The sequence below is a fragment of the Hyperolius riggenbachi genome, chromosome 2 (assembly GCF_040937935.1).
Source record: "Hyperolius riggenbachi isolate aHypRig1 chromosome 2, aHypRig1.pri, whole genome shotgun sequence".
In the NCBI taxonomy this organism is placed as follows: Eukaryota; Metazoa; Chordata; class Amphibia; order Anura; family Hyperoliidae; genus Hyperolius; species Hyperolius riggenbachi.
Genome location: NC_090647.1, coordinates 531,937,207 through 531,951,446, shown reverse-complemented (window position 1 = coordinate 531,951,446; position 14,240 = coordinate 531,937,207). Strand labels below are relative to the sequence as shown.

The 14,240-nt window shown below is 43.5% G+C and overlaps 1 protein-coding gene across 4 annotated transcripts in view; it reads left to right on the top strand.

Annotated features, from left to right (window-relative positions):
• The window catches only part of EPHA3 (EPH receptor A3), a 501,294-nt gene that overhangs the window by 384,125 nt on the left and 102,929 nt on the right, over positions 1-14,240 (top strand). For 3 of the 4 annotated variants that reach the window (XM_068270665.1, XM_068270664.1, XM_068270666.1), the window contains one exon: positions 7,342-7,466. In XM_068270665.1, coding sequence (XP_068126766.1) covers positions 7,342-7,466 — 125 coding nt within the window. Of the gene's footprint in view, positions 1-7,341; positions 7,467-14,240 lie in introns of those variants that run through there. The other variant, XR_011026545.1, reaches the window with a different exon arrangement.

Here is a 14,240-nt window from a genome sequence, read left to right as displayed (position 1 = left end):
AGGCTCCTCCCACCCACTCTCTTCTTCTCTCCTCTCTGTGATAGGCTGGCTCAGTGGCACAGGCAGAAGCAGAATACCTCACAGGCTACACTATGAGGCCCCTCCCACCCACTCTCTTCCCCTCTCCTCTGTGTGATAGGCTGGCTCAGTGGCACAGGTAGAAGCAGAGTACTCCTCAGGCCACACTGAGGCTCCTCCCACCTACTCTCTTCCGATCCTCTCCTCTCTGTGATAGGCTGGCTCAGTGGTACAGGGAGAAGCAGAGTACTCCTCAGGCCACACTATGAGGCTCCTCCCACCCACTCTCTTCCCCTCTCCTCTGTGTGATAGCCTGGCTCAGTGGCACAGGTAGAAGAAGCAGAGGACCCCTCAGGCCTCACTATCAGGCCCCTCCCACCCACTCTCTTCCCCTCTCCTCTGTGTGATAGCCTGGCTTAGTGGCACAGGTAGAAGCAGAGTACTTCTCAGGCCCAGGGCCGGGCCGAGGCAGAGGCGAGAGAGGCCCCAGCCTCAGGGCGCAGTGTAGGAGGGGGTGCACAACTTACTTAGTTATCATTCCCCGATTGTGTTTGAAGCAGAGAGAAATAAGAAATGGGGATACATGGCAGTGACTGCAAGCCAGATAACGAGAGATTAAGGTGTTGGGGGCCCTGTGGCGCCTCTTAGTCTAATAGCAATCAGTGTGTGACGGCTGCGGTGGGAGGGATGGAGGGGCGCACTTTGGTGTCTCAGCCTTGGGTGCTGGAGGACCTTTTCCCAGCTCTGCTCGGGCCACACTATGAGGCACCTCCTACCCACGCACTGTGGATTCCTCTTCTCCTAGTAGAATGTAGAGTTTTCTCTCATCTTCTAAGATGTGAAAGTCTGGAAATTGTTCCATCTAAAATTCTGTCTTTTCCCCAATTATTGGCACTCTTGGAATTATAAATGGTCGTTTATAAAGTGCAAGACAACTGACTGAGTTTAGCACATTTGCTGATGTACATATATGTGTAATATAGTAGTGGATGCATATTTAATTTGAGAAATGAAAAGAGCTAGTGAGATTGAAAGTAGTTCCTGATTGACCTCAGAGAAACAGTATTTATCTCCCTTCAGAGAAGGACCCTAGAGTTACATTGTTCTGAAATGGTGTACACTTCATAGTAGAGTCCTGGAGTTATGTGATTCAGATATGGTAAACACTTCATAAAAAAGTCCTAGCGTTACATGGTTCATAAATGGTGGACACTTTATAGGAGAATTCTGGAGTTATATTGTTCGGAAATGGACAGAGTGTTCATAGGACAGTCCTAGAGTTACATGGTTCAGAAATGGTGTACACTTTATAGGAGAGTCCTAGAGTTATGTGGTTCTTAAATGGTCAGACGCTTCATAGGAGAGTCCTAGAATTACATTGCTCTGAAATTGTATGAACTTCATAGGAGAGTTCTAGAGTTTAGTGGCTCAGAAATGGTAAACACTTAACGGGAGAGTCCTGGAGTTACGTGGTTCAGAAAAGGTGTACACTTTATTGGAGAGTTCTGTAGTGGTTAGCGCTTTCGCCTTCCATTGCTGGGTCCTCGGTTCGAATCCCAAGCAGGTCAACATCTGCAAGGAGTTTGTGTGTTCTCCCCGTGTCTGTGTGGGTTTCCCTAGGGGCACTTTGGTTTCCTCCTACATCCCAAAAACATACATTGGCCCTAGACTACCATACATACATTACACAATACATACATAGACATAAGACTATAGCCGGTATAGCAGGGATTAGATTGTGAGCCCCTCTGAGGAACAGTTGAGTCACAAGACAATATATACGGTATACTCTGTACAGCGCTGCGTAAGATGTCGGCGCTATATAAATACTAAATAATAATAATACATTTCTTAAAGGGGAACTGAAGAGAGAGGTATATGGAGGCTGCCATGTTTATTTCCTTTTAAGCAATACCAGTTGCCTGGCAACCCTGCTGATCCTCTGCCTCTAATACTATTAGCCATAGCCTCCAAACAAGCATGCAGCAGGTCAGGTGTTTCAGACTTTAAAGTCAGATCTGACAAGACTAGCTGCATGCTTGTTTCTGGTGTTAATCAGATACTACTGCAGAGAAATAGACCAGCAGGGCTGCCAGACAACTGTTATTGATTAAAAGGAAATAAATATGGCAGCCTCCATATACCTCTTACTTCAGTTCCCCTTTAAAGAAGGTTTCCTGGTTGTAGTAGATTTTGGACAGTGCAGCAGGAAGTGATTCTCGTCCTCGAGGGTCTTCTGCTCACAGTATTCAGTCTTTCTATTCTTTATAAATAGTCCTCATAGAACAACTGTATCAGGTCAATATCCATCCCGCCGTTGCGCATCTCTGATTGGAAGCAATGACGTCCCCTTGTGTGCTGATTTATGCGGTCCCCACCTCGTTTCATCCTGACAGTAACACATGTTGAGACAAATCACAACGTACACTGTGCGCACACTGGCCGCCTGCTCCGCATCCATGCCAAGCCGACTTATGAAGATTACAGCGTCCTGTCCACAAAAATATGTTTTTTAGATTAAGTAAAGATGTAAGAAAATTGCTGAAAGATGCACATATTTTATCTCCACATCTCACTAATCTCGGGGTCCCCAGAGGCCTGCTGTAAGCATATGAAGATGATAATCCCAGTCATCCGAACAAAGTGTATAAAAAATATTACATGCAGCTGTTTGACGGGGACGGGGAGAAAAAACCAAGAGAGAGTCGGTACAAAGCGGGGAGAAGTCATATGCAGTGAATGAACCACAGTTCATTGCTTCTTACTTGTTATGTTTCCTCGCACCTTCCTCTGTCATGAGTCACAGGTTTTTCACACGTAGCTTCTAAAGCGGGAAAGTCTTCTGAAATCTGTACGAACAATCAGGATTTCAGCACCTGTGGCTTGTGCTGACATCTAAATCTGTATAGTGCAATAGGTTGCAAGCCAGCCATGATGCGTGTGTCAATAGCAATATCAGAAGGGAGAGAATCTGAGTACGTATGGTGCTGTATAGTGCCACCACTGCATGAGTTGGGAACACAGGAGTAAAGAAATTGGTAATTGAAATTACCAAAATTTTACTATAGACAAACCCGGTGCCTATTCTTACTTGAACCCTCCTCCTAGTGCCTAAAACGAACCATCTCACTTAATGCCTAAAACTGATCCACACTCCTAGTACCTAAAATGACCCCCCCCCCCCCTCACTTAATACCTAAAACTGATTCCCCCTCCTAGTGCCTAAAATGACCCCCCCCCCCCACACACACACACACACTCACACATCTAACGTCTAAAACTACCCCCCCCCCCCCCTCCCCTTCCCGGTGCCTAAAATTAGATGAAGTGGCCAGAGAAGGTGTAGGTCAGGCACTTGCCTAGGTGGCTTCTTTGAATAATGGAGCTCTGGCTAGTTTTACTTACTAATATTGAGGATCATTACTAGATCCATACTCTTAAGCTCATTTCTGGTAATTTGGTGCACTTGCTCTTTGCAACCTCCTGAAAAATCAATAAGTCACTTGAGGACAGAATCCCACAGAAGTCTAGTGTCCAAACTTTTTAGGCCAAGAGCCATATCACTGTTCTTGAGAGTGTCAGTGGGCCAAAACTAGTGAAATTAAATACTATGATGCTACTCAGTGGCTGTTACTGCAGCTGCCTTCTGCATGTGGGACGGCACCGCAGCTATGGCCTGCTGGTCACATGGAATTAACAACTGTAGAGAGCTTTCGTGGCCACCAGAAATGGCTCGGCAGGCCGCATTTGGCCCTCGAGCTGGACTTTAGATATGCCTGGTCTATAGAGTCCAAGGGTTAGCAGAAAGCTGCATATGGAGATGTACTCAATAACTGCTGTAGATCTGAATGCTGCAATGTAAACACCAGAGAGCCAATAAGTTATCTCCAGTGAAGAGGCATAACTACAAAACATGGGACTTCCCAGGAAAACTTTGATGAAGCTCCACAATGTTCACCCCCCTTCCTTTCCATTGTAGTGCTTCTCACAGTTAGGAGACCCATTAACGGGGCATTAACCACTTGCCGACCGCACGCTCATACCGTGCGTCGGCAAAGTGGCAGCTGCAGGACCAGCGACGCAGTACTGCGTCGCCAGCTGCAGGCTGATTAATCAGGAAGCAGCCGCTCGCGCGAGCGGCTGCTTCCTGTCAAATCACGGCGGGGGGCTCCGTGAATAGCCTGCGGGCCGCCGATGGCGGCTCGCAGGCTAAATGTAAACACAAGCGGAAATAATCCGCTTTGTTTACATTGTACGGCGCTGCTGCGCAGCAGCGCCGTAAGGCAGATCGGCGATCCCCGGCCAATCAGCGGCTGGGGATCGCCGCCATGTGACAGGGGACGTCCTGTCACAGGCTGCACAGGACGGATAGCGTCCTGTGCAGCCCCGATCACCAGGGGGCCAGGTAGGAGAGGGGGAAGCGGAATTTCGCCGCGGAGGGGGGCTTTGAGGTGCCCCCCCCGCCAGCCACACGCAGGCAGGAGAGATCGGACTCCCCCAGCACATCATCCCCCTAGTGGGGAAAAAAGGGGGGTGATCTGATCTCTCTGCCTGGTGTTTGATCTGTGCTGGGGGCTGTAGAGCCCACCCAGCACAGATCACATAATTCAATGCTGGTCCTTAAGGGGGGGTAAAGGGTGGGTCCTCAAGTGGTTAAAGAGGACCTTTAACTCAGGATTGAAGTTCAATAGTCGTCACTCCCTTCCCCATGAGAAATCTTCACCTTTTCTCAAATAGATCATCAGGGACATGATGTATAGCTGATATTGTGGTGAAACCCCTCCCACAGTATGATGTCATGACCATGGCCCTGACCATTTGCTGTCTGTAAACCTTGTTGCACTGTGGGAAATAACAGCTTTTTTTTCCAACTCCTCAAGCAAGCAATATCTCCATCTGTGCATGAAACTCTCAGTTAACAAACTTTTTGTACAGATCACCTGGCAGGACTAAAGGTGTCACGACTAGTGATATATTTCAGAATGTTAATCAGGGAGAGGAAAAAATTTACCATGGGAAAACACTAACTAAATAATTTATAAATGAATATTGTTAAAAAAAATAATTAAGCAATTTACATCATAACATTATTTTCACTACAGCAGTTCCTCTCTAAATTACAAGCATGCTAACTCCCCCTCCCCTCCCCTCAAATTTGCTTTAAAGGGGCAGATGCTGTATTAAAAGTAATTAGTCAAAATTTGGACACCCCCAACGCCCTGGGCCCCCCTGTATCTGAATAGGTAGGTCGCCCTATAGTCATGCCTTTGCTCCAGTAAGTTTGTCTAGTATAGCAAAGCCACATACTACTCCAACAGGTGCTATGTGATCATCCCCTTTTAAAAACAACAATAATAATAGCAGTAGGTTGTAATGACAGTATTAATAATTCACATTATGCAAAGCTTGAGAAAGTTAAAATTAATGCGTTTTATGCATTGCCTTTCTTATTAAATGGCGTGTTAAATCAAGAACGAAAGCCTAATTAAATTCTGAGAATTACACTTCTAAATTTACAGTGAAATGAGACAAGTAAAGGAACGGCTGCTGTGATTCATGATGGAAAAAAGTATAAACATGGTGAGGTTTAGAGAAAAAAAAAGTACAAGTCATACCCTTTAAAATTCCCGTATTTTGCCAATAACAGCAGAACCTTTGGGGTTGGCGCCTTTGAAAACAGCAGGTACTCTCTCAGTGGAGATGATTGCTAATCTAAAGCTTAGCGCAAATTTCAACTTGCTTCACTTCTCCGTTTTGTAAGAAGGGTTTTAATGCTTTCCTTTACAAATTGTGTTGTGATGACAGGAAAGAAAATCAGATGTAATCCAATAAAAGGGATCGGAATGCTCGGCAGAAGGACTGAGACTTCTTTCTCCAGCAAATCCCCCTTTTCTTCTCCCGAACAGTGACAGGAAATCTGCAACGCTTCTTTGGTTGCACAAGTAAAGCCCCCACAGTTGGTCTTGTCAAAGCATTTAACACTTTTTTGCTGGCGTTTTAGAGCTAGACGTGTTACTTCTACCTCTTATGCTAAAGATAGTGAATTCACTGGAAACATTTAACAAATTTGTTTTTTCAAAAAGTTGTGAACACTTTTAGGTGATGTGTAACTGGTAGACTGGGCAAAATTACAGCTGAACTCCCGGCAAACGTCTTGGAAAGAAAGGATGAGGAGAACAGAGCACCTTAGAAAAAAACACAGAGACAACGGGGAGCCCAATAGCGCAATAGGTCACTTATTCTTACACTGTTAATGGCAGAGGCTTCAAACTTGATAGTCGGTCTTTGGGTGACTGGGGTTCAAATTCACTAAAGAGGCGGGGCCACAAACAGCCAATCAGATTTCTTTGCTAGGTAAACTCAACTGCTTCCATTCACACATTTTTGATATACTGGGATATACTTATGTCCTGTAGGAGCGAAGCACATAACAAATGTTGATATTGTTGAAGAGAAATCTTTATGGCTGAGCATTTCTATTGGTTCCATAAACACAGGCGCTGAGTTTGCCCCAAAACCCTACAAGATTAGGTGTTGATCATCTCATAACATCGGTTAGATTTAATAAACCGGTTTGACTTTCAAAACCTTATTTAAAAAATAGAGGATTAATGTCATAATGAGAACAAGCTGGAAGAAATAAATGCAAGTATTTTATTTTATTTTATTTTATTTTTTGGGGGGGAGGGGGGGATTGGAGGTATTTGAGGAAAAACAGACTTATTTAGCAAAGAAAGTTTGCTTTTCACCATAAGAGTAATGAAAGTTATTTAAGAACACATTAGCAAAATTGTTTATAAAACGATTTTGAAAGCGCACACTGCATGCATTTAAGGACACCAATCATTTTTAAATTACTCCATAATTATTAACATCCATTTGAATTCCTGTGCCTGAGCTAACGGTTCACGTTAAAAGATATAAAATAAATTGTCATTCACTTGAAATAAAGGAAAAAAAACAAAGCCATTTGACAGCATTCTAAATGTACGTTCGGTATCCTCGAATCCAGAACTCTATTAATTTCCAGGTTTTTTCTGGTTTTTTTTTAATAGCGCAAGTGTTTTCTTTAGTGACGTTCTAGTAGCATATTAAAAACATCTGATTGCTTGCCACCAGTCCACCACTAATAGAAAATGTCAGTTCATTTGTCTCAAGGCCCAACATGCTTTGCGATAAGTGTACCAAGGCTATAACCCAGCTGTTAGCTCTTGATACGGGTCCAGATGCACTCAACAATCATTTATACGCAAGCCTTTGTTTCTTGCCAACGATAAAGATCAAATTCTTTTTCTCTCTCTCTCTTTCTTCTTTCTTGTACAGCTCCATCTCCCGTCAGTGTGATTAGGAAGGAACGAACCTCCAGAAACAGCATTGCTCTGTCTTGGCAAGAGCCAGAACACCCAAACGGGATCATCTTGGACTATGAGGTCAAGTACTACGAAAAGGTGGGAAAGAAAGGCAGTAACGGCAAGATATTAATGAACCCTATTGGTGAATCCAAGAATAAGTCTCCAAAACTTGCGAGGCGCTATTGAAATGTATTTGTGTGAGGCGCAGCCTGGTGGAAAGGAAATATAATTCACAGATCTATTATGAGTGTATGGTTTCATATTGGACTGAATTATGGTGGCCTCACTCAAGTCTTAGGAGCTAATAATAATGAGCTGCTGTTTTCCTTATTTGAGAATGTATGGATATGTATATTACTTGAAAGGGACGTTAATGTGAGAGACTCCTTCAGACTGCATCATTAATGTGGTGATGGGTGATGTAATTGTTTAGATTCTAGTTATGTAACCACTGCAGTTTTTACTAGAGTTGCATGTGGTGTGTGTGTGATAATGTCAGTGATATTTCTTCTGTACGTTCCACCTTAGGCTTCACCCCATTCCTTTACCCTCCCCATTTCCCCTACCCATGGATGGGTCCTGATGATGCCAAGACACATGTTGACACTGGGCCGCTTCACCAACAGGTCCATGTTGCTGTTTGAAGGGTCCAGTCTGTTGTCTCTTCACAGCAACCACCTGCACAAGAATACAAATAGTCATTGGCCACAATTCACTAAGATCATGCTGAAGATAATAAGGCAAGAGAAAACTTACCTCCACACAGTGAGAGAGTTATCTTATCTCTCCATTCCTTAAGTTACCTCCTCTGTCGTTAAGTTACCTCCTATGTAGTTATTTTCACACGCAGCTAATTAACAACCTGTCTTTAACTTTAGAATTCTGGCGTTTATTTAAGGATTGAAGAGTTAACTTAAAGATAGAAGAGTTGACTTTCAGTTTGCCTGAGGTCAAATGTTTCCTGAATGCTACATGCCTCATCGCCATGGTGATAACTCTAGAAACGTTATTAAAGACAGGAGATAAGCTTAGTGAATTGAGGCCTTTGTTACAATATTTAAAGTAAATGTCCAGTGACTAAATGAAAAGAAAAAAAGCCAGATACTTACCTATGGACAGGGGAAGCTCTGGACTCTATAGCACCTTCCCTGCCTTCTGTTGTACCCCTTGTTCCAATGTTGCCATCCCTGTTTAAATTGCCACCTTGGGTGGCTTCAGAAGCACTCGTGTCCCTTGCTGCTTCTAAAGGTGGGCAGCTCTGTACTGTACATGCGTGAGTACGCACATATTCGAAAGCACTCTGAAGCCACCAAAGGGCTCACGGAAGTGTATTCAACCAATTGGGGGTGACAACACTGGAACGAGAGGAGCAAGAGAAGAGAGTGAAGGCTCTATAGGATCCAGAGCCTTGAAGCAGGTGATTTTGGTGCTCAGTGTGAAGCCTTGAAGCTGGGCGCGGCTATAGCAATAATGCTATAGTGCGCTAGGGCAATTGTCGGACCCCAAATTACTTCTCCCTCTGAGTTGCTACCACTTGAAGGGGGAATAGTAATTAACGCCGCCCGGAATTTGAGCGTTAGCCGGGTGAGCTGTCATTTAGCTCATCCTGCGCCCAACTCACTGGCAGGATAGTAATACGTACGTTCAGAGCCTCCCCTGTCCATAGGTAAGTATCAATGGTTGTTTTAGGGGAAGCAGGAAATTTGGGTGCATGAGGCAGGTGGACAAAAAGGGCGCCGCCATTCACTCCTATAATAAATATAGTTTAATGGGCGCCCAACAGGAAAAAAGGGCGCCGGAGAAAAATAACGTTTTACAAGCGGCGCCCGGAGACTTTTAATGTTTTATAACTGCTTCTCATGATTACACATTATTTAATGATTTATAATTTTTTAAACATTATTTTTAAACGAAAAACAGTATAATATTTTTTAAAACATTATTTTTAAACGAAAAACAGCACAATATTTTTTTAAACGTTATTAATACTTATCACAGGGGGGTCTTAGGTTTAGGCACCGCCAGGGGGGTCTTAGGTTTAGGCACCACCAGGGGGTCTTAGGTTTAGGCACCACCACGGGGGTCGAAGGGTTAGGGGTAGGTACAGGGAGGGTTCTGTGTGAGAGTAGGGTTAAGTATAGTTTTAGTAACATTCTTATTAATGTTTTATAAAACGTTATTATACATTTCACTTTTTAAACAGGGAAGATTAACGTTTTACAATTCCCGATTTCATACACATTATTTAATGATTTATAACTTTATAAAACATTATTTTTAAACAAAATATAGCACACTTTTTTTTAAAACGTTATTCATGCTTATCGTTTAAAACCCTGCACCCTTTTTTCCCGGCGCCCTTTTTTAACGTACGCTGTTTTCGGTGTAGGGAGTAGGGGTTTGCCACTGGAAAGAAATTACCTCACTTCCTGATCACACCAGTGCAGAAATTACCTCACTTCCTGATTACTCCAGTGCAGAATTTACCTCACTTCCTGATCACACCAGTGCAGAATTTACCTCACTTCCTGTGCACAATAGCAGAGACTCTCTTTAACAGAAACAGCAATGAAAAAAGTATATTTATGTGAGTAAAGAATAGGTTGAATTATGATCAGTTTTCTATTAATTTCCCTCTTCCTTTTCCTTTGCTACTGACACCCAGAGCTTACCAGGGGCCTGATTCACAAAGCGGTGCTAACAGTTAGCACGCTGGTGAAAAGCCCTTTATCACGCCTAAACTCAGTTTAGGCATGATAAGTTTACGTGTGATAAGTTTAGGTGTGATAAGTTTAGGCATGATAAGTTTAGGTGTAATTAGTTTAGGCATGATAAGTTTAAGCACCAACTGCATTAGCACCGCAGTGCACAGCTGATGAAATGTTTTGCGCTAGCAAAGTCTGGTGCACTTTGCATAGAGTTTAATGGCGCTGCTTTGCGTGCGGGACTTTGCACGCTATCTACACTTATCTAAACTTAGCATGCCTAAACTTATCACACCTAAACTTATCACACCTAAACTTATCACGCCTAAACTGGCTTTTCACCATCGTGGTGCAATGGTTATCACGCCTAAAGTCTCTAACTGGGTTAGCACCGCTTTCTGAATCGAGCCCCAGGACTAGTACTGAGAAATCTGTCCAACACAAACCATATAAATGAGATTCTGACCATCTTTAAATAAAACAAAAATTAAAAAGAAAATGCCACAGTTGGACTTTTATTGTGCAGAACTTATCTAAGAATGACCTTGGAGCTCAAAATGCCTTTGCTATGTTATCAGCTACCTGACACAATATTGACTGCATCATAGCAGCTTATGGGCTTGATTTACAAAACGGTGCTAACTTTAGCACTGGCCCTTAGCACGTCTAAACTCAGTTGAAATGTGAGAAGTAGTGATCGTGCGTAAAGTACCGCACGCAAAGTTTTGCGCGTGCACTGCACAGAGCGCAGGGCGCTCCGTGCGAAATGCCCACTAAAGCCTATGGGACTTAGCGCGCACATAGAAGTTTGCGCGCGCAAAACTTTGCGCGCGGTACTTAGCGCACGATCTGATTGAGAAAACTGGTGCTAACCTACTTAGCACCCTGGTTAGCGTGCCTTAAGACTTTAGACGTGCTAAGTAGGTTAGCACCTCTTAGTAAATCAAGCCCCATATAGTTCCAACATCTTCCATGGTACGTAAGAATAGCTATAGTGTAGATAGGTTACATGGACAAAAATACAATACAAATATACAGTGGCATATCCCATAGTGTACAAAGTACATAGAGATGGAACAGACAACAGTAGCAGAAAGAGAGAGACCTGCCTAGATTCATCTTTCATGATAGTTCCCGTGACAATTTAAGAATGGTTATTGCATACATTTGACCTGTCATACATCATGCTGTATTATGTGGAGTGTGTGTGAGTGTAAGGTGCTAGCTCAGTTACATTATCAACACCATTTACCTACTGATCGTTTACCAGATCTACAAAAAAGAAAACATTTGATGTCAAACTTAAAGCGGTATCGTCACCATAAATATCAAATTTCAACAGCAACTGGTCTGAGTGTATTAAGTGATAAAGATGCTAATCCTGCATTCAAAACTTTCAAAACGTTTTCTGCTGTTATGATTTGGAGTTATCATATACCTTAGGAGCACTTGCTCTTTAGTAGTCGGTGCCAAAGAATTGCATGCTGGGGGTTCTTTTTATCTATAATATATTCCTCCTCTTCCCTTTATTTCCCTGCCTGCTGCTTATCTGAAACCTAATCCCCTACTCACTTGTGTTTACAAGCAAGGCTGAGGTGACTCAGCGATTGGAGGAGACAAGAAAAAAAGTAAAGGGCAGAAATGACATCACGAGTTAGCCTTTACTGTGGGCAAAAGACATGGCCCCCACCAGGAACAGAATTCTCGTCATTTACTATATAACATTCACTGAAATCAAAACGTGGACAGTACAATACATGTGTTATGTAAGTGGATCAAGTATTTATCTACTTATATGTGTGTGTTTTTTTCCCTGGAATAGTATGGCTGATCCTACTGCTTTAAAGGACAACTGACCTGAGTGGGATACAGAGGCCACCATCTTTATTTCCTTTTCAACAATACCAGTTGCCTGGCTGTCCTCCTGATCTTTTTTGTATCATTAGAATCTGAATCCCACACCTGAAACAAGCATGTGGCAAATGCAGTCAAACTTAAAGAGGAACTCCAGCCTAAACAAACATACTGTCATTACGTTACATTAGTTATGTTAATTAAATAGATAGGTAATATAATCTCTTACCCACCCTGTTTTAAAAGAACAGGCAAATGTTTGATTTCATGAGGGCAGCCATCTTTTTGGTTGAAAGGAGGTGACAGGGAGTATGAGACACAGTTCCAACTGTCCTGTATGTTGATCACCCCTCCCAGTTGCTAGGCAACGTGAATAACAACATAGGAAAGCGCATCATGCTTTGCACAGCATCAGGGGAAAAAAGCCCGGGCAGTTTTCTTTGATGGGTGGAGCTTAGCTAAAAATGTAGCTAAAAATGATGCTTTGGTAAGAAAAACAAAGTTCTGATGCTGTGAAACTGTTAAAAAAACACCAATCCTTTTCAGTTCTGCTGAGTAGATTTTTAGTCTGGAGGTTCACTTTAAGTCAGACATCTGATTGTTCGGGATCTATGGCTAAAATGTATTAAAGGCAGAGGGTCAACATAACAGACAGGCAATTTGCATTGTTTAAAAGGAAATACATATGGCAGCCACTATATCCCTCTCAGTTCAGTTGTCCTTTAGGAGGATAATACTGCACATGGAGACCAGGGCTGTGGAGTCAGGAGTTGGAGCAATTTTTGGGTACCTTGAGTCAGAGTTGGTGGTTTCATAAACTGAAGAGTTGGAGGCGGATTATTTTTGTACCATCTTCACAGCCCTGGTAAGTATTAGACTAAGGAGTTGGAGTCGAGGAGTCAGAGCAATTTTGGTTACCTGGAATCGGAGTCGGTGGTTTCATAAGCTGAGGAGTCAGATGATTTTTGTACCAACTCCTCAGCCCTGGGAGGCAAGAGGTTAGGGGAATCCGAAAGTTTTCTATAAGATGATATGTGTTTTATACTGAATAAACGCTATGGTAGGGCATAGACTTGCTGAAATGGCTTTGGTTGGATGACATGCTTGCTCAGAGAAGTGAGTTTTTTAGGTTGTATAAAACTAGAGCTGTGAGATAACATTTGATATAGGCTTGAGGTTTTGCAGCTAACAGGATAGTGGACAGCATGATGTAGTAGTGTGTAGCACCCTTGCTTTGAAATTGTATTGTAGGGTCCCACTGTCTCAAATCCTGGTCAGGACACTATCTGTAAGGAGTTCATAGGCTTTCCTCATGTTTGTATAGTTTTCTGTCAACATCCTGAAAACATACTGATAAGTTACTTGGTTTGCCCAAAAATTGTCCTTGAAGGGAACCAGAGACAAAGCACCCTCATGTATTTTACCATATATATCAGTGGGAACATTAGAGAAATCACCTACCTTGCTTTCTGTTTCATTCTGCACTGCACAGCTTGCTTCTAATCAGCCCTGATAAAATCCCAGACTGAGCATTCAGTCTGGATTTGTTCAGGAATATTTATAGCTCAGTCTGTATTCTCTCATGTCTTTTCAGGCCCAAGCCTGCCCCCTGCTGGCTCTGCTCAGGATTCATTATAGCTGAGTCATTATAGCAAATCCAGACTGAATGCTCAGTCGGGGATTTTATCAGGGCTGATTAGAAGCAGGGTGAGCAGTGCAGAATGAAACAGAAAGCATTGTAGGTGTTTTCTCTAATGTACCCACTGATATATATGGTAAAATACATGAGGGTGCTTCATCTCTGGTTCACTTTAACCACTTGCCGACCTCGCACTTATAACGCGCGTCGGCAAAGTGGCAGCTGCAGGACCAGCGACGCAGATCTGCGTCGCCGGCTGCAGGCTAATTAATCAGAAAACAGCCGCTTCCTGTCAATTCACGGCGGGGGGCTCCGTGAATAGCCTGCGGGCCGCCGATCGTGGCTCGCAGGCTAAATGTAAACACAAGCGGAAAAAATCCGCTTTGTTTACATTTGTACAACGCTGCAAACAGTAGCAGCAATGTACCAGATCAGCGATCCCCGGCCAATCAGCGGCCGGGGATCGCTGTCACATGACAGGGAGGAGCCTGTTAGAGGCTGCACAGGACAGATCCATTCCTGTGCAGCCTCCAATCTCCGGGGAAGGGAGGGAGGAGAGGGGGAATCCTGCGGTGGAGGGGCTTTGAGGTGCCCCCCCCCCCCACCAGCCACACGCAGGCAGGAGCGATCAGACCCCCCCAGCACATCATCCCCCTAGTGGGGAAAAAAGGG